Raw genomic sequence first — 21,400 nt, 5'->3', positions numbered from 1 at the left:
GTGTAAAACTGAATGTGCCTATATTCGTAGAGCTTATAATGCTAGTTACGTCAGGCGTGGCTCACTCCGCGATTTCGTCGCTTTGCTACAGGTAGCTAAAAGTAGGTACATCCGTTCCACACCAATTTTGGTGGCTAGCCATAAGCCGCGCGTGGCACTGTTGCCACCTAGCGGCCATATCTGTCCTGATCGTAACAGACGCGTTTTCTTAGATAGAGAGCGAGTCTTCTGTACCTAAAGTATCTACTATTATTTATTCTATAGTTACGTCCACTCTTGGTAGTATTGCATTAGATTGGAGTACAATACAAACGATGGCCCCGCAGTTCCGCTTTAATCGATGTCAATCATCGCTTCATTAGCTAGAGCTAGACCACGAGAAGTCTGCAACGATTTTGATTGCACACGCAGTGCAAGTGTAATTAATACGTCGAAATTAATTTCATTTCATTCAAGTTTGATATTTAAAATAACACTTGCTGATCATCAGACCCACGCGATGGTACCATAATATGATATGAGATTGCATTGTCCAATCGTCACCGAAGGTATAGTTCATAGCTTCGTAACTGAGCCCGGCGGCTAATCCTATAGTCTATTGTTAAGTAAAACCTCAGTAAAACCGCTCGTGCCACGTGCCACCACCACCTGCATAAAAACCTGCGTACTTCGGTTACTGAGTGCCGGCGAGTCGAACGCTACAGAACCAGTCTAAAATGTGTCATCGAGATGCGTAACAAAGGCGCGTTATCGGAGAGCGCACCTACACTGGTTTTTTGAGCGTTGGACTAGCCTACGCTCAGGTGCCAAATAGAATAAGTATAACCCTTTTTTGCAGGTAAGTAGCACGTGCGGTTTTACTTAACAATAGACTATAGTAGTATACCCTATAATGGGCGTGGAACCAGTAATGGGACAAAAAAACATAATTCCTCAAAAATAAGTATCTAAAAGTAGTTTATAAACACTGGCTGTATATTATCATAAATAAGAGTCCTAGAGCTGTTTCAGTTTGAAGTTTCATTAAATTTGGTTGCTTTTTAAGAAATTGGCGTCAAGCCAAAAGTTGTCGTGTCACTGAAAAAAATACCACTACGAATTCTTAACAACTTCGCTAAGAGAGGTGAGTTAATTTATTAAATTTCAATTAATTAATACTTGATGAAAACTAGAATGTGTTTTGTTAATTGAATTTATCATGAGATAAGGTATACAACACACTATGTTGTGACTCCACAGATGTAAAAAAATAGTGGTATTTGGCCCAATCCCATTATAGGAGCTGTAAAACTGCGTACCTCCTATGATGGGACAATTGACAGAATGATGCTTGCCATGCCATAATTTCATGTTTAAACAATACAGAAGTAAAATGTAGTTACGAAATATGTCAATCAGGAGTTATTCTCGGACTTCGGATAAATTAATATCGTTTTTCCAAACTTTTATTTAACTCGCCCTGTTAGTTAGTGTGGGTCCAATCTTGGTAGCTGAATTTGAGCCACTTTTCGATTTCCGATTCAGTTGAAATTTTGTGTAAGTACGTAATTAAGTATGCAAATCGGATGATAATGCAATATTATGATAACATGGACCTAATCTGATGATGGAGACAGGAGGTGGCCATGAGAACTTTATCGCAATAAACCCTAACTAATTGTGTTTGGGTATATTAGAATTGTCTCGATGGATCTTATACAATAATAATTGGCTGTGGAAAGAAAAATACATTCAGCGATAAAAGCTTATACCAAAAATTGATTTTTTTGTCGTAACTTATTCCCCATTTCATTATTTTATACTGATAGAGCAATGTCCATTATAGGGGGCCCATTACTGGATCCACGTCCATTACCGGGGGCCCATTACTGGAGCTTTGGTGTCCATGACTGGAGAAAAAAAGCATAGTTTTAATTTGTTAAATATGTGGAAACTAATTGCTGTATCTTTCATACAACACGCCTAAAACATGAAAGACGGATAGGACTTTCATCTTTTAACACGCTAAGCGGTAGACCATTTACATGTATAAGGGAAATATCATAAATACTCCAAATTTCCTCTTAAATGTCCCATGACTGGTGCTGTTACTATATACATTTATTGGATATCGGGAACAAACATTGTAAAAAAAACTTTGTGTTTATAGTCTGTAATGTCTGTATCTTTAGGTATTTAAAAAAGTAATCAAACAATTTGTAAATTTTCGGGTAGTTATAAAATTTATTGGTGAACCGACCAAATACAAAACCGCCTGGTGCAGTCACTGAATGACTTGACTTGAACCTACATTATTTGATCATGTAATGTATTCATCTACCCTCATTTGGCTTAAGGAGCCATTTTAGGGTAGATTTTGTTTAGGTACTTTTATTTAAATACCTAAAGATACAGAGTATAGATGTGGAATTTATAAATGCTAAAACACCTTAGAATGCGCAAGAGTAACGCCACATCTCTATCCACTCTTCATTCTTCCTCACTCTAACATGTATCTCTCTTCCAGTCCCACGCCTCACCCAGCGCGGAGCGACGCGAGCACCTATACAAGATCCTGGTCATCGGCGAGCTAGGCACAGGGAAGACATCCATCATCAAACGATACGTCCACCAGTTCTTCAGTCAACACTACCGTGCTACTATCGGAGTGGACTTTGCGTTAAAAGTTCTGAATTGGGACGCAAATACAGTCATAAGGCTACAGCTATGGGATATTGCAGGTAATTTTTTATCTGTCTTAAAAGACCAGTTGGGTGAAGGGTAGATCTCCATCAACCAACGCTACGTCCATCATTTCTTCAGCCAATACTACCGTGCAATTATAGGAGTGGAATTCGCATTAAAAGTCACCTGAATTAGGATTGGGACGCTAATATTATCGTCATAACTAGTCATAAGGCTTCAGGTATGAGATACTTATACCAGGTTTTTTTATCCACCCTAAAGATATTCTAAAGTTCTTATTTAGAAACACGGAAAAATATTTCTTACGTCACTATTTTTTGTCTTTTTACGAATTAAAACCTTGCGAGAGATGCCTTGTTATTCTTGTTGAGACTTTTTACTGTACTTATTAACATTGGTATTTTTTGTAAAATAAGAACTAAAGTGGGAGTGACAGTCGGTGACAGTCAAAGTAAAAGTCAATCAATAATTGTTAATTAGGATTGGTACAAAGAGCATATAATCACTACGTTTTGGTAAGAATATCCTGAGGATTAAAACGATGGAAGATGAACTAGGGACTGTTTCTATCACTGCCTTCGGTATTATCGTTATTCTCTTCTTCCTGTTGAGCTTGTCCATCATTATAATGATTGCATAATCATCAGGTAAGTGTTTAATCAAGGTATCGGATTACAGTCTTCTTAGTCTTGAGTTAGAGCAATATTTTAGTCTTAGCGTAGCTAAGTCTAGTACTGGACTTTTGTTCGTGACGTTCGGGACGCTTTGTTCCTGAGAACCTTACACGGATTCCTAATCATAGTTTTGATTAGGACAGTTTGAAACTATGAGTTTGAAAAACCAATATGTTCATTGTTGCAATTATAGTCCAACTAGATATTACTCGTAGCTTCTGGTGCGCGTTCGTCTGCGTAGAATGACTATTTCCGTCATAAAAACTAACTTATGTCCTATATCATGTCCTTACCCAGGATTCAAACTACAAGTATATGTATTTATACCAAATTTACTAATCTGTTCAGTGGTTTTAGCGTGAAGAGGTAACATACAGACAGTTAGAGCTACTTTGCGGAATAGAGTACAAAAAAGGAAAATTAGGTACCTACATAATTTTATTATCTATTTTGGTTTTATAGAAACTTAGCGAGCCATTTAAGAACCAATTCATGACTTATATCGACCGGGATATGATATGAACAGTGATTCATAAAAATAACAAAACAATACAAAATGTAATCACGGTTCATATCCCGGTCGATATAAGTCTAGTGAAACTAACCGTGAATCAATCAAAACTGCAATTCATGAGTTTCATGACTTGTTCCCAGGACAAGAACGTTTTGGCAACATGACGAGGGTGTACTACAAGGAGGCGGTCGGCGCGTTCATAGTGTTCGACGTGTCCCGGGTGGCGACCTTCGACGCGGTGGTCAAGTGGAAGAACGACCTGGACACCAAGGTGCAGCTGCCCGACGGGTCGCCGATACCTTGTATACTGCTGGCGAATAAGGTAAGATAAGAGTGTATTACAAGGTGGTCGGCGCGTTCATAGTGTTCGACGTGTCTCGGGTGGCGACCTTCGACGCGGTGGTCAAGTGGAAGAACGACCTGGACACTAAGGTGCAGCTGCCGGACGGGTCGCCGATACCTTGTATACTGCTGGCGAATAAGGTAAGATAAGAGTGTATTACAAGGTGGTCGGCGCGTTCATAGTGTTCGACGTGTCTCGGGTGGCGACCTTCGACGCGGTGGTCAAGTGGAAGAACGACCTGGACACCAAGGTGCAGCTGCCCAACGGGTCGCCGATACCTTGCTGGCGAATAAGGTGAGGAAACTTTTGTAGATGGGGTCGAAGTGTTCGGAAATGGTAATTATGTAGGTACTGAATAAGCTATGTAAGACTTTAAGAGATGATTGATGATCTCAACTGTTAAAGGTTGCGAACTTAGGTACCTACGCCGAATAGATGGGGGAAGAGTCCTCTGATCTTTGATTATTGATTGCTTAAAAAGTCGGTGGGAATTTAGGTACTTATGGCTATAAGACTCTACCTACTGTAGAGAGTGTAGTGTTTTATATTAGAAACTGACTATTTAGATGCAAAGAACGCCTTAAACCGTCTACACCGTGCAAAAACTCAGTAATTTTACCTACTCTTAATCCGCGTATGATCCTTGCCCATTTTCTGATAGATATTCTTCACCACACAAAATCGTACAGAGTGTGAGATAGACGCTAGCCCACTGAAGGCAAAATTATCTCAAAGACAAGGTTTCACTTGACGTCTTGTCTAATCTGTTATCATTTTTACAGTGCGACCAGCAGAAAGAAGGCATCGTGAACTCTCCTGCAAAGATGGACGAGTACTGTCGCGAACGCGGCTTCGCTGGTTGGTTCGAGACATCGGCTAAGGAGAACATTAACATCGAGGAGGCGGCGAGGTCGCTAGTCAACAAGGTAGGTTCACATTATAGCCGTACACGGCGGGAATAAGTTGATAACTCGCTATATTCTATCGAAGAAATTTGAACTTAGAATCAAATTACATAAGGTTCTAATTTAGGTAGGTGAGCATTTTCATTAAAACTTGTACTTAAAAGCGCGACTTATGACATGATTCAGTAACGTCTAACCGTTACATTCCTGGCAAAATGTAAAGGGTTTGACATTTGACCGTCAGTTTTGTAACGATTGCTAACCGGCCGTTAATGATACACAGTTAAAGTGAAAATGCCCAGGTACCTCCCGCAACAAGAACGATTTACTGGCTAGTCGACACCATTATAGCAATCGATAAAATAAAACTTAATTTACGTCCGTTGTATAACTATTTGTTTTGTCCCATTTCACCCACAAGTCCCACGAAAACCCGTTTTTCCGTAATGTTTCCAAATAAACATTTTAAAGTTCGACATTTGGTTTCAATAGCATACGGTTGATTTTGAACTAGCCATGATTTTGGAAAGGGTCACCGCGCTCTGTTATCTTGGAAGTCATTCATTTAATGTAATTTATGGAACGATCTTTGCTTTAGAATTTAGAAAGTATTCAATTCTCGGGATACATTAACTAAATATTTAGTTTGTTTTATATTATTTGTTAATTTAGTCACGTGTTATTTTCTCACTCTGTGTTAAATGTTTATAGTAAGTAACAAAATAATGCTTTGTAACAGCCCGTACTTGTGAAGGTACAAATAAATTGTTTTAGTGCATAATTTACATTTTATAACGAATTTTAATAAATACGTGTTATGACTAATGTAACACTGATCTAATTAGAAGCCTATTCGAAGTTTAAAAAAATGTTAATATGACACAACTCGCGCACCAATAACTGCTCAATTTATTATGATCAAGATAAAGATTATGTCAAGTTCGTATCATATCAATAATATAAAGTTTGTGAAACTGCTTATAATATTGTGTAACACCTATATTACCATGGTCGCAATAAAGTATTATGAATTATGAATTATGAGTTTTTTTAGAATAGGCCACGATGTCTAGTTCACTCAATCAATGACATGGTTATTCACTGACAATCGCAAACTCCAAAATCATGTTCCAATGATTAAAACTCTCGTTCCATTTCAGATCCTCCTCAACGACAAACTCCTCCAAAGCGACGCCAAGGACGGCGAGAAGTTCGCGCTTGACCATAAAATCGCTAACGGCGAGAACAGCCGCGACGGCGGCAAGTCTTGCGCGTGCTGACCGGCCGGCCATCCTGTTTACGACGGCCATTTTGTTTTCGTCGGCCATTTTGATTTCGTGTGCCATTATGGTCGCGGTCTTTGTTATAATGGTTATACGGCCGGGATTCTTGGATATACAAACGGTCTTTTTGAAAATGCAGTTCTTGGATACGCTAAAGTTTATTATTTATGTATGATGTACACTGGGGCCTATTTTACCCTTTAAAATATAAAGGAACGAGGTCAGTCGGTAATAAAACTTTGAAGTTTTGAATTTAAAATTGAAATTCGGGGCTAAATATTTTCATGATCATGACCGCGGGATTTGAAAGGGAGATTGTAGGGCATCTCGAATAGCTAATAGAGTTCATGTTATTTACATTCGATCAAAATCTGGTTTTCTGAGGTAGGTATTCATCTACTTAGAGGAGACAGAATCAGTTATTTTAAATACACAAATATAATATGTAATAATAAATGTATTTTAAAAGTTAGTGGTTAAAAAAATACTGGAATTATATCCAAGCTGACTGCATATTGCTAAAAAGAATGTCACTTATTCGATGGGTCTAAATAAATATAGTTCTGCTGAATTCGGAGAAAAACTGCTCATCACCGTTTCGTGGAAATCGTGAAACAATGTTATTTTTTAATCGAACTCTCTATTTATGATTTCGTTTGTATTTCTTAACGTTTAAATATTTGACTTCATTCAGACAGAACGAATCTGTTCTATAAAATCTATAATACACATATTTTATTTGTCTATTCAGATAAAATATTACAAAGGAGGATTAATTTGATTTTTATTTCATTGAATAACTACCTACTCTACTTAATGTGCTTAAGAACGACTATGACTACCCATAGGCAAAAATAAAATTGTATATCGATTTTGCAATTTAAGTATATTTATAAATGTTTTCACAAGATTGTTTTTGAATTTTTCAAAAACTCGCCTCGTGCCATTTACAGCTAAAGTCATAGGTCTACATTATGTTATGTGTAATGATAACTATTGTAACATATGATTTAATATTAGAATAAGTATTACCTAATGTATCGAATGTTAAACTTGAGAGTGTGAGAGATGTTATTGTGAAATTAATAAAATATTTAGTTGAACAAAAATGTATTATTTCCTCTGTTCTTTTCAATCAATATCTTCGTGGATAGCGGCAAAATATTTAGTATGTATCTGGTAAGTATGTAAAGTATACTAGAATCTTAGAGCATTTAATTACTGGAGTCGCCTTTAAGAGCTTACCCCTCTGCCGAAAACCTTGCACGATTGTGCAAACTTTTGTATGGACTGACACGGCTATTTGTACGTTAAGTAGAAATAGCAATAGGTACATTCGACGTCCCCTCCCCGCAAAAATCGGCAGACTGTTTTGTACAGAAAATGACAGCCCTGACCATGACGTCTCCAGTTATTAAATGTTCTAATGCTAAAATGCCGTTAAAGTTGTTCAAGGGGTAATACCCCAACGGGCCTAAGATGGTCGCTCATCTATTATCTGTCATCCAGTTGATAGCAATGATTTGATACCTACTTGTCTGATTGCATGGTTTGGTATACAAATGTGCAAGTTGCAGAAAATTCTCGGAATTAAGTATCGAGAATAATTCACAGGAAATTAGAAAAACTTTCTTTTCGTATTTTCATTGTTTGAATGAGTAATAGTACTAAAGTGGAGAAGGTTTACTGGCCCTATAAGTACTTAGGTACAAAAGTTAGTAGAGGAAAATCAGTATGCAGAGTGAGTGACTTCATGTAAACCAATTCAGTATTAGTGCACAATTCTCACGATCACCAAGCACTAATGTAAGCGGGTTTGACGAATCTATACTTAGATATTAGATAGGCACCACAGTCTCAAAATTCAATTAGAAGACTGCAATATATGAGAAGTATTTACTTTATCTAGATAACTTTATGTAACTTGGCGTTTTAAAGATTAACTTCTCCACTGCCAGCACATAGCACCGTATGATACTGCATTGCCTGTTGCTAGGTTTTATGTTACGATGGACCAAGTTGTACTTCTATTACGAAATGCGCAGCACATTAAGATAAAAAACCGGACAAGTGCCAGATGGACTAGCCCACCGAGGGTACCGTACTTTTTAGTATTTGTTGATATAGCGGCAACAGAAAAACATCATCGGTGAAAATTTCAACTGTCTATCACGGTTCATGAGACAGCCTGGCCTGGTGACAGCTGGGTTCCGTTTTTACCCTTTGGGTACGGAAACTTAAAAAAGGAATGTCATAAAACATTCGCATTTTCGCGTATTTGTTCCAATAGGGATCATTTTTACGACCCATAGCACGTACTTATCTACACAAGAATCAACGATTGAAATGAAATTTTAAGAATAATAGGTACGTTAAGTCCATTCACGAAATAAGTAGTTACTCGTAACAACAAGTAGAGTAAGTACCTATCATCATCATCATCATCATCATCATATATTTAAGAGTACTCTTGTCGGCGGAGCAATTTCCATGTTTGGCGGTCCCCTTGCCTTCTCTTTGACAGCCTGATACGACACGACGTTGATCTTTTCTTTTACTTGATTCATGTACGCTCTCCTTGGTCTTTCCTTCTTCCTCTTTGCTTTAACTTTCCTTTCTATGATGTTTTTGATAAATTCGTCGTGTCGTATCAGGTGCCCAACCATCTTTCCTGTTCTATTACCTATACTCGTAATTCTTAACAAGAGTGTCGTTTTTTTTAGCATTAAAAAGAACTCCACAGAAGCAAGAGTTCAGTTTTTATCAGGCTCTTTAATTGTTAATAATTATTGAATTATCTAATGTAGCATGGTCAATACATGCAATTTACTTCAAATTATTACCGCTAAAAGTGCCGGATTTGGAACCACAAGCTTACTTCTGCGGAGTTCTTTCTAATTCAAAAAAAACGGACTATATGCAAATACTATTAAGTACATCAATATTATTAGAACCTATTAACGACGTCCAAAGAAACTGATGCAATTGAAATAAAACTATGCTTATTATGATGATTTCGATTATGTTATGAAGGCGCCACATTAGGTAAGTACCTATTTACTTAATATTTATTTTAGTCCAGGAATTAGAAAACTAGTTAACTACATGGTGATCAACTTAACTAATAGATTAAAACAACAATTTAAATAAAATTTAATGAGAACTTGTTACCAAGGGAGACAACGTGGTGACTTTTACCTATATACTTTGGTACAGTAGTATATTAGTACATACAATAAAGCAGGTACCTACAGGTAAACCATGAATAAACTAATAAGTAATAAGCAAAGTATTCTGTGAAGCTATTAAGCTACATTTACGTGTCACTTGAAGTACTTAAGTGGTAAGTAAAGTGCGTTGGGGGTAGAGTTAGACCAAGAAAAGTCTGCAGCGATTTTGATAGCATACGCAGTGTAAGTGTTATTGAATACGTTATATTCAGAGTTCGACGTTTTCTTGTCTAACTCTAGGTAAGATTTAAATGGTTTTTCATGAGGGGTTAAGATAAAAAGCCGCCCGTAATGCTTTGGCATACGGACGATTTTACAAGCGGAACATTTCATTGACTTCAATTGGATATTATTCAAATAAGAGTCATCCTCCGCTCGTATGGGACATTCTCTTATTCACTTGATTTGTGTCAACGGCGTCACCGCGCATGGCGCATAATATATGTACCCAAAACAATGATGACTGACAAGATAGTCCAGATTACCACATTTAACCGAGTCCTTATTACCTCAAAATAAAGCTTATAATATCATACTTTCATTCGAAGGCATGTGGAGGGCAAATGAACCAAAAGCCTCCGTAAATAGTCTGTCCCGACTCGCGGCTCTTATCATGTTTGACTGATAACTAGCTTTCTGCCTTGGATTTATCTGGTATTTATGGTAATTATACTGTGTTTTTTTTTTTATTTATTTATAGAATCATAGAATGAAAAATACGAGTATTTTAGTCGAGACAACGTAGGGAACTCGAAATGTATTATGTAAGTATAGGTATACCTACATGTTTGCGTGGTTTCTTGTACCGTAGTTACATAAGTTACATACTATCTATAATTTTATAGTTCTCGAACCAAATGTGATTCTCGGAAAAAAATGCGGCAATATTGGTTGTACTTTTTCCATTTGTGTTTGGATCCATCTTCATAAAGTTTATACTACCATGGGATAAGTAAGTACCTACTTAGTGCTCCAACTATGCGAGAAACTCAAACTAATCATCAAAATAAGTTTATTCCAACAAAGCTTTGATCTTTGATAGAGCAGGGGCTTCCAAACTTGTGCCGAGGGGTGGCCCGCGGGCCTCGGGCCGTGGGGCCTGGCATCGACTCTCCTGCTTCCATAGAGCGCATAACTCTAACGTACATATAATCTGTCTACAATTAAACCTCTATAACCAGCTAAGTAGATTAGCAGATGGATACATAATGCCAATGAGTCGTTTTGTCTGATACTCTCCTAGTTTGTGACATTATTTTTTTGAGCGACACGAAAATATGAAGGCTCTACATATTTATAAATTAATTTAATTCCAAGCTTAAATTTCGGAAGCCCGTTTTAATTTGATGAAACAAGATTAAAGATCCAAGGATAGTCAACATAAATTAAGGTTTTATTATCCAGTTTCTAGCGTTTATTCGGAAAGAGAAGAGTCACGGAATGTATTGGATCCCGTGCAATCCGCGACTCTTCTCTTTCCGCACAGACTCTAAGTCCTTGTTCTACATAGTTTCGATATCTAATTTTGACGAAATAACTGGCACATCTAAACTAAAACAAAGAAAAGCAAATATATGTGAAACTATCAACTGTTTTAGGTAAATATGCTCTATCTCACACACAGACAAATTTACAAGCAGACTAGACACACAGACACATTCTACATCGTGTTTTGTATTATTGCGACATCTTTCTTCATGCTTCCTCGTTGAATCTGGTTCCATCGTAATTAGGCAGCAATGCATTTTAAGTGATTTGTTAATTTTGTGGTAGTGACACAAATGAGTGATTGAAATGTGGTGTGATTGTGTGGTATAGTGCAATATGGATTTATTAAAGGTTTGTTTTTATTTATTTACTTATTTTATTTTAGAGCTAAGTTTATCTGTCCACGGCCTTGACTGAGTATAATATAGGTAACATTTTTTACACTAATTTATTTTCTTGTTAAAAGTGTTTATGTAGTTATTTAGTAGAGATAGAGTTTATTTAAATCCGTGCATTTGTAAAAACAATACAAGCTGTACAGGGGTTTTAAAAGGTAATCTCATGTGTATTTGTGACGTTCCACGGAAAAAGGTACCTTATGGCGGCCGACGCTAACGTCGCATAGTGCCGCAATAATATTGGGGCGGCGTTGATAATAGCGTAAGCTCCAACCGCTATAGGGTACCTTTATCCGTGGGACGTCACATTTTATCTACTTTTCTTTCAATTCGCATTTCTGAGATTTCTTATATTTTCAGAAAAATGGCGTAGATAATTTTCTTGGTAGAGAACTAAGGCTGAGTGTGAATAACCTCAACGTTTGGACTCCTGAGGAAAAATCATGGCTCCGACGGGTCACCAAACCCAGGGCCATGATCTTAAAGGATGGTTAGTATAATAACTATTACCTCATAATACTTACCATACCTACACAGATTTTAAAACAATTTTTTTCTCTCCTTCACTTTATAGGTACTTGTCAGGAGAGATTTGAACGTAATTTCTGTGTAACATGACCTAAATCATATACATATTTGTAATCAAAGGTGCTAAAAATAATGAAACGTGGCTCCATATCTTCCAGGCGGTTAAAAACTAAATATGCAGTATGTACTTTTATATTGAGAGGACTAAAAACTTAATGTGTGACCTCAACAAAAACTCGTACTGATGAGTTAATTTTGAGTAGGTAAATAGCTGTATGCTGGATGCGGGTCTCTTCCAACCGGCACGTATGGAGGTCCAAGGGGGAGGCCTATGTTCAGCAGTGGACGTCTTATAGCTGAAATGATGATGATGATGATCAAATAACAGTATCCTAAAAATAGAAAAAATAATGTAAATCCACTTCAAATAACACGTTCATATTTTTATTACAGTTACAGTGTGTATAGATCAAGGAGAATTCATCGCTATACTTGGACCGAGGTAAGAATTAATTTATTTTATTTGATAAAGTAGCTAACCAAGGGCTCCAAATAACTACGAAACTTAAAAAAAATGGATTCCACCCGTACCGGGTATTACGGAACCCACCAGCGGTGGTAGCACGGTCGCATTTTTATCGCTTGTCGCCATGCCTGTCATGCTCTAACAAGTATGTAAGTGCGAAAGTGACGGGCATATTGACATGCGATAAAAATGGAACCTTGTTTAAAAAATGGCAAGTTTCACATGGAATAATTTCGGAAACTCCTTACAATTTTGTATACGTAACGAAACATTCTATTTCCAAATTGGAAACCTTCCTTTTTAATTTCTTGTAAAACTTTAATGAAATTTCCAAGAACATTTGCATATTTTTAGAAACTTCCCGCAACTGGCAACTCTAAAGCGAAGTTTAGACTAGCAAGAACTTGCATGCGATTTTCATTACAAAATTTTATTTTTAGGTTTTTTTTTTATTTCTTATTAATGTGTATTTTTAGAGTAAGTGGGTTGACGAAGCCAGTTGCGGATTTTATCGCTGTAGTTTTTTGTGACGATGCCTGTAGCTAATTGTAAATTTGTGTTTACCTGACGAAGCCCGCGTTGCGGATACAAAGGTTTGGTCTCTGAATAAAGTGTTGTAGTTGATATAAATTACATTGCGGTATCTGATCAACCTTGTGAATACAGTTTACCTTAGTAGTCGGCAATGTAGAGGTAACGTAAATTGCACGTAAGTTCTTCCTTGTCTACGCCTCGCTTAATAGCAACATTAGCAACTACTTGTATTTCCAGTGGTGCTGGCAAAACGACGTTCCTCACATCAGCAGCTGGTAAATGCCGGCTGCCTTCTACTGGATCTGTGGCGGTAAACGGCACGAGTGTCACAGCGCTCAACGGTATAGCGGAGATTGTGCCGCAATTCGATGTGTTCATGGATGGGCTTACAGTTGCGGAACATTTGGTTTTTATGGTAAGTGAAGTGGAAATTTAAATATGATATTTTCTCGCTCAGAGGGGCTAAAAGATGACCCACGCTAGACCGGGCCGGAGCTTCCAGCGCTTCGTTTTCAGCTGTCATAGAAAATAACGAGTCCGGGCCCGGCCCGGTCTAGCGTGAGTCATCCTTAACATGGTCCTTTTATCACCTCACCGCTGGCTGTCACGTTCTTTATAACGGTAAACGGATGGTCCTGAATATTAAAATGATCATATCCACGCTGCTCTTTTTGACATAGCAGTAACGTCAGTAACAGCAGGGGCCAAATTCGACATGTACAACTGTCAGATTTCGCATCCACGACGTCAAATCAAACGTCAAACAGTTGATTTTATTGCATACTGAGTGTTGATTCCATCAACGGTGGATAATATCATTTGGTACAACCAAAACTCCACTCTAAACTAAAGGGTGGTTCGGTTTGGTTTGCTTGTCATCCTAACTGTGGATTGTTAATGTCAAATTTTGACATTGTACGTATTCGTGAACTTATGAATTATGATTTATCCCACATCAACGGGAGATCAACACGATACGTCAAACGTCGCTTGTCGAATAGGGGTCCTGTACATCGTACTCAGCCGTGTGTCTATAAATTCCAGATAGAGATGAAGCTAGGCAGCTACAAGACGCCTAGTAACATATTGCTACTCAACACTTTACTCAGAGAGTTGAAGCTAAAAGCGCACGCGAAGACCAAGATCTCCTTCCTTTCTGGCGGACAGAAGCGGTTACTTTCACTAGCTGGGACGGTACGTGTAACCAAACTTTTATCTTTCTAAAGTACTCACGAAAGGTCTCTGTTTCACCACATTGACAATTGTTGCCTGACATTGACAATTCACCGTAAATTTGCTGATCCTGCAGAAAACACGAAAACAGTGACGCCACACCATACCCTTACTTAGCGACCGAGAAATGTGCAAGAGAGTGTCATCGTCAGGTGTCAATTGTCAAGTTGGTGAAATAGTCACCTGGAATTTTATTTCACTTTCTCTTGACGCAATCTAATGCAATCTAGCTTGCCTTTCAATTCATAAAGTGAATGGAATCAAGGCACTCAAATAGGTACCTTCAGAACTCTTAATAAATCCCTAACCTTTCCATTCTTTACTTGTAGCTCCTCTCCAACCCTAGGATCGTAATCTGCGACGAACCAACCACAGGCCTGGACAGCTACAGCGCATACCTCGTGATAAGCATCTTGAAACAGCTGACGGAGTCAGGCCGGATCGTCATCTGTTCCGTCCACCAGCCCTCTTCAGATCTGTTCAGTCAGTTCAACAATATTATGTTGATGGCGGAGGGGCGGCTGCTGTTTCATGGGACGCAGGAGGAGTGTAGGAAAATGTTTGAGAGGTTAGTATGATGGATCTATCAGTCCTAGCACCTAACTAATGCTTATAACACTTCTAACGCTTTAACGCTTTTTTTAATTATATATCTTAGTGCTTGTTACGAGGGACTTTGTCAAAAAAAAATTACGATATACCAGCGAGATAGCGAGTAACGTTTTATTGGATAATTTAATGTGGAAAACTAAAGTTGTCTTAAAATAATATGTGATTATAAAGCAATCTACTAGGCACGATTTTAGATAGAAGAAATATACTGATTCGTTTCAATTACAGCATAGACTTGCACTGCCCGAACAACTACAACCCAGCTGAGTTTTACATCAGAGCGGTGTCATCCCAGGTGGAAACTAACCACGTGGGGAAGATCCTGGCGAAGTACCAGGACCACTTCCGGCGGTGCGACGAGACTGTTGAAACCAAAGCTAAATTCAGTGTGTAAGTATCAGTCTATTTTAAATAAATTTTCTAAATTTCATCTTTCCTTTATTGTTCTCTCTGTTGATTGGTTCACGGAAGTTTTAAAGTTTTGACTGTTGTCTATTTATTGCAGATTCCAAAGAAATTGGTTCGTGCAAGTATACTTGCTGCTTTGGAGATCATCTTTATCACTCAAAAGGACGTTTGGAAGTCACCTAATGCAATTACTTCTTAACATAGTGAGTACCTTAGACACTACTACTACCTGCTCTACCACGCATATCAGCCGTAAAAGCTAGTTTGAATTTGGAATACGGTAGTTACGCCCAAAAATACGGCTGCTTCTACGGCTTTTATACGAGGTGGGGCAGATATGAGGTTTTCCAAAAAAGTTACTCCTCGATAAGGTAAAATATGATTAACCATCAATCACGCTGAAGCAACAACCAAAACGCTTAAACTTAGAATGTGTGCCAAGTAAAGGATGACTCACGTTAGACGGGCCCGGGGTTGGGCTGGAGCTCCCCTCATTTTCTATGGAAAACACCACGTGATCACCGATCAGCTGTCATAGAAAATGATATGTCGGACGGCCCGGTAGCGTCAGTCATCCTTAACGGTTATTTCTGTGTCGCTGATCAATCTGTACCTTAAAATCTTCCCAGGGAGTATCAGCAATGGTCATATCTACATGCTACATCGGCATAACGGGCACCACGCAGCGCGGGGTCCAAGATCTACGCGGCTTCCTGTGGCTGTTGAGTAGCGAAGTGTGTTACTCGCTCTCTTACACCGCGCTGTACGTGTTCCATGAAGACCTGACGCTGTTCAGGAGGGAAGTTGGCATCTATAAGGGCTCGGCGTTCTTCGCTTCAAGACTGTTGGGTTTTGTAAGTATAGTTTACTTTTGTTATAAGTGTAAGGGCTGAGTGGACGCTCGAGTTGCGCGTGCAGCGGGGCAGGGCGTGCGGCGTGCATGTTAAACAAATGCAAACGTATACGGAGCGCCCTTAGTGCACGCTGCTCAAAACGCTCCGCTCCGAGCGTCCACTCAGGCCTTACATTATGTGTTTTAATATCTAGGACTTTAGCGGCTGGCTGGGGCTAGCAAGTAAACTTAAACCGCCGGAAAATATAATTTATAATATTTTAATCTTTTTTTGACTGATCAGTCAAGGTCGTATCAAAACCAGTTAGAACCATAAGATAATTTTAAATATGATTCGGGCCCCGTTTTGTTTCTCGCCCGATAGAGAAATTATAAAGGAACCCATAGTAATAATATAATAGTGAACAAGAATATTATGTCTCAATTAAAAATAAATACCTAACTTAGAATTCTTCCTTTATCTTCCAAATTAACATTATTCGCACATAAAAAGCGCCTTTGATACACGACTTCAAAGAGTTGCTGTTTTTAAGACTTAGAACGTTATTAACATTTGATCTGAACTCTTAACTTTTAATCCCTATTCCGTGTTTTGTACAGTTTACTTTTAGATTCAGCAACCAATTTGAGATATAATTTTATCGGTCTTTGAACTTGCTAAAATGTGCCTACCGAAAAACTGTTCTTCTTTGCCTTAGATGGTAAATTCTACCTACCCACCCATAGAACTAACCCATAAAATATACCTTATATCGGATAAAAACATGATCCGGCAGAAATTATGAACCTCGGACCAGGGACAAAAAACTTAGAAGTGAAAACAAGTAGTTATTACCCGATTAATAGCCACTATGTTAGAGACCTTACCAATACCTACCTATGCTCACAGTATGTTTGACTGTTTTGCCCCAGATACCTCGCTGCGTCGTGTACCCCGTAGCATTCATGACCATTGCGTCCGTAACTGTGGAGCTGCCAAACAAGATCCTAACGTCGCTCGAGCTGGTGCTGTCGCTCATATGCGGAGGCATCGCTGCGGCTGCTTACGGTACAGTACAAATCGTCATGCCATTAGCGACTAGCAGTGGAGCCAAGATCCTGAACAGCCTGACCTCTTTGGAACTGGTGCTGTCGCTCATTTGCGGAGGCATCGCTGCGGTTGCTTACGGTACAGTACAGATCGTCATGCCATTAGCGACTAGCAGTGGAGCCAAGATCCTGACCAGCCTGACCTCTTTGGAACTGGTGCTGTCGCTCATTTGCGGAGGCATCGCTGCGGTTGCTTACGGTACAGTACAGATCGTCATGCCATTAGCGACCAGCAGTGGAGCCAAGATCCTGACCAGCCTGACCTCTTTGGAACTGGTGCTGTCGCTCATTTGCGGAGGCATCGCTGCGGTTGCTTACGGTACAGTACAGATCGTCATGCCATTAGCGACTAGCAGTGGAGCCAAGATCCTGACCAGCCTGACCTCTTTGGAGTGCTGTCGCTCATTTGCGGAGGCATCGCTGCGGTTGCTTACGGTACAGTACAGATCGTCATGCCATTAGCGACTAGCAGTGGAGCCAAGATCCTGACCAGCGTGACCTCTTTGGAACTGGTGCTGTCGCTCATTTGCGGAGGCTTCGCTGCGGTTGCTTACGGTACAGTACAGATCGTCATGCCATTAGCGACTAGCAGTGGAGCCAAGATCCTGAACAGCCTGACCTCTTTGGAACTGGTGCTGTCGCTCATTTGCGGAGGCATCGCTGCGGTTGCTTACGGTACAGTACAGATCGTCATGCCATTAGCGACTAGCAGTGGAGCCAAGATCCTGACCAGCCTGACCTCTTTGGAACTGGTGCTGTCGCTCATTTGCGGAGGCATCGCTGCGGTTGCTTACGGTACAGTACAGATCGTCATGCCATTAGCGACTAGCAGTGGAGCCAAGATCCTGACCAGCCTGACCTCTTTGGAACTGGTGCTGTCGCTCATTTGCGGAGGCATCGCTGCGGTTGCTTACGGTACAGTACAGATCGTCATGCCATTAGCGACTAGCAGTGGAGCCAAGATCCTGACCAGCCTGACCTCTTTGGAACTGGTGCTGTCGCTCATTTGCGGAGGCATCGCTGCGGCTGCTTACGGTACAGTACAGATCGTCATGTCATTAGCGACTAACCGTGGAGCCAGGATCCTGACCTTCTTGGAACTAGTGCTGTCTTCCTTCTGCGGAGGCATCGCTATTGAATGAGGATCCCGGACTCTTATAGACCAGAATCCTCGATATTAAACTTTCGTGAGACATATTTTAAATTGTTTATACGACAACGGTTTCACTCACTTGAATTTTTAGTCGCTATTGGCGACATGTTTCGGGCCCGTCGGGGGTCCTTCCTCAGGCTCGAGTGCTCGCGGCGGCTGCAACTCGTGCACTCAACTCGTGTGAGTGCACGAGTTGCAGCCGCCGCGAGCACTCGAGCCTGAGGAAGGACCCCCGACGGGCCCGAAACATGTCGCCAATAGCGACTAAAAATTCAAGTGAGTGAAACCGTTGTCGACCAGAATCCTTTTGGGAGGCAGTTAAAAATAAGACAAAGATGTTTTATCTTTTTGGCACGACACACGAATTTCATGAATTTTTTATCTTGAGACCAATGGAGGTCCTTTTACTCCTTTGTTTGTCTTGATGAGTCGACCAAAAAAAATCTGTATGATTGCTGCTCTTACGAGTAGGTACCTAATACCAATATTTGAGTTCAGAGTATAGACAAAAAATTAAATGTAACAAAAGCTTCAAACCAGAAACGTTTTATTGAGTAGCAAACATTAAAGGATTTGAATTAATAATTTTATGCTTTTGAAAGATGATTTTATGGTTAATTTCCTCAGGTCTTGGCATGGGTGCATTATTCTCCTCAAGCGGCGTCATGGGTGACGTGATGCCGTGCGTGGACCTGCCGCTATCACTGATGTCGGGAGCTTTCCTGCGCATAGCCAGCTTGCCTGCCTGGCTGTTCCCTGTCAAATACATCTCCCACTTCTATTATACTATGGAGTCTGTCAGCAGTATTTACTGGACGCAGATTGATTATATTGGTGTGTAAAATAACATTTTAGTGATCTTACGTACCTAATACTTATAACTAACAAGGCTCTCATCTCAATGGTTTCCACACCCCGTACAAAAAGAAGACATGGTCAAACCTCCTCTTTATTACGTTGCACGGGATGTCAAAATGAGTTCAAGTTTGATATTTGAAAGTTCGAATCGGCATCCAGGACAATATAAAATCTCTGTATAAGTATAAGTAGTAGATATAGTGCGTCAAGCAAATCTTGTCAGTAGCAATGTAAAGCAAACTAAAGTAGGGCAACACTCAAAGAGTAGTATAGCGCTAAGAAAAGCAGCAATGTACAATGTACATCGAACCTAAACTTTTTTTTCCGCTGAGCGCGCCCGTCAATTCAAATTGTCACTCGCGGATTCTCTATTGAAAATGTTTGAAATTGTTATTAATAGGTATACGGACAATTTAAAAGCGGTGTGTGATGTTGATAAAAATGATGAACTAATTTGAAGATCTCAAAATAAAATTAGAAGTGGACTATGCCGTTAAACAAGAATGTATGAATACAATCATTGCTTCAGCAGGTAGATGTCCTACTACTGGATTTTAATATTTTATTAGATTTCTCAGTTGCCACCGTAGGCATCTTAGCTTTGATTAAGCACAATCTTATTTAATATATTGGTATTTAATGGTGACACAGCAGAAATATCTCATGAAATAGAATCGATTCAGAATGTAAACAAAGATGATGGCTGTCATTCACGATCCACATTCCACAGATAAAACACAGATGACACGCGATTTTCGAATTATTCGAACACAGTGTTGCTAACCCGCGATTTTTCAAATTTGCCGCCGTTTGCTACTGACAAGATTTGCTTGACCCAGTATACATAGCAGAGAATTCTACAGAATCGCTTAAGGAATGTTTCAATTGCTCTTTTTTCGCGTTATTAGATTCCGAGTGAGATAGGGCGTAAAGAAGCTTTTACGCAAAAGTCCTTTGTAAAAGGCTTGGTTACATAAGTAGATAGGTAAAATACATAAGTATTCGAAAGTTATGTTTTCTTAGGTTGTCTCATACGATTCTAATAGCAAAATGTGTGTGTTTTAATCCGAAAAAGAAAATATTTGATGCGATGAATTCAAAAACTACTGAACGGTTTTTACCTATCAATAGAGAGATTCTTGAGGAAATTCGTCTATAATTCGTTAACCTGTGTGAAGCAGGAGCGGGTCGCTATACTCTGCATCTTTAGGTATTTAAATAAAAGTAAGTAAACAAAATGTACCCTAAAATGGCTCCTTAATATGCCAGTTGAGGGTAGATGAAAACATTACTCGATAAAATAATGTAGGTTAAATTCTTGTCGTTCAGTGACTGATCCAGGCGGTTTTGTAACTGGTCGGTTAACCAATAAATGTTGTGTATAAACACAAAAAATGTTGTGTATAAAATTACCCGAAAATGTGCAAATTGTTTGTTTACTTTTATTTAAATACCTAATGATACAGACTATAGTATCGTAATAAAATAACTTGATTTCAGATTGCCCTTCAAACATGACCTCCTCGTGCGTCAACGACGGCGTCTCCGTGTTGATAGAGACAGGCTACTCCCCCTCCTACTTCCTACAGGACGGCGCGGGGCTCCTCGCCTTAACGGTCGGCTGGAGCCTCGTCGGATATTACGGGCTATGGAGGGAAGAGAAAAAAGGATATGCTTATTGATATTAGTTAATTAAGAAAATTATTGCACAATTTAATTATGAATTAGTAAAAAATTGTTAAGTAGAAAAAGTGTTTTATTTTAAAAATACTTAAAGTTACACCCAGATAGAAAATCTCTGTGGGATGAAATAAGTAAACCCAAAATACAGAAGCGGACATTCTGAGCATTTTCTAATACAAGGTACCTTACTTATACTTGCTACCCACTGGCCTGTATGCGTCAAAAGTATCTACCATTCCCTCCAGATTCAGATTTGGTTCAGATTGCCCTTCAAACATGACCTCCTCGTGCGTCAACGACGGCGTCTCCGTGTTGATAGAGACAGGCTACTCCCCCTCCTACTTCCTGCAGGACGGCGCGGGGCTCCTCGCCTTAACGGTCGGCTGGAGCCTCGTCGGATATT

At 39.4% G+C, this 21,400-nt stretch overlaps 2 protein-coding genes across 9 annotated transcripts in view; both read left to right on the top strand.

Moving 5' to 3' along the window:
• LOC134679880 (ras-related protein Rab-32) overlaps positions 1-6,462 on the top strand; it is a 28,317-nt gene extending 21,855 nt beyond the window's left edge. For all 8 annotated transcript variants that reach the window (XM_063538792.1, XM_063538793.1, XM_063538794.1 and 5 more), the window contains 4 exons: positions 2,507-2,720; positions 4,014-4,195; positions 4,999-5,142; positions 6,282-6,462. In XM_063538792.1, the coding sequence (XP_063394862.1) occupies positions 2,507-2,720; positions 4,014-4,195; positions 4,999-5,142; positions 6,282-6,401 (660 nt within the window). In that variant the 3' untranslated portion in view covers positions 6,402-6,462. The remainder of the gene's footprint in view (positions 1-2,506; positions 2,721-4,013; positions 4,196-4,998; positions 5,143-6,281) is intronic.
• A 4,885-nt stretch (positions 6,463-11,347) lies between these two features.
• LOC134679910 (protein brown-like) lies at positions 11,348-20,996 on the top strand. Its single transcript, XM_063538850.1, has 12 exons — positions 11,348-11,473; positions 11,881-12,010; positions 12,502-12,550; positions 13,346-13,523; positions 14,153-14,302; positions 14,671-14,909; positions 15,182-15,343; positions 15,459-15,564; positions 15,991-16,215; positions 17,127-17,262; positions 19,084-19,290; positions 20,815-20,996. The coding sequence occupies exons 1-12, from the start codon at positions 11,459-11,461 to the stop codon at positions 20,994-20,996; spliced, it is 1,779 nt and encodes a 592-aa protein (XP_063394920.1). The 5' UTR covers positions 11,348-11,458.
• The last annotated feature ends 404 nt before the right edge of the window (positions 20,997-21,400 follow it).

This window comes from Cydia fagiglandana, chromosome 3 (genome assembly GCF_963556715.1).
Source record: "Cydia fagiglandana chromosome 3, ilCydFagi1.1, whole genome shotgun sequence".
Classification (NCBI taxonomy): Eukaryota; Metazoa; Arthropoda; class Insecta; order Lepidoptera; family Tortricidae; genus Cydia; species Cydia fagiglandana.
This window is presented reverse-complemented; position numbering and strand designations above follow the sequence as displayed.

Bases quoted from the DNA above. Each gene is read 5' to 3' on its own strand.
- LOC134679910 (XM_063538850.1), top strand. The intron at 14,910-15,181 runs GTTAGTATGATG...TTTCAATTACAG, and splicing joins TGTAGGAAAATGTTTGAGAG to CATAGACTTGCACTGCCCGA. The intron at 15,344-15,458 runs GTAAGTATCAGT...TATTTATTGCAG, and splicing joins ACCAAAGCTAAATTCAGTGT to ATTCCAAAGAAATTGGTTCG.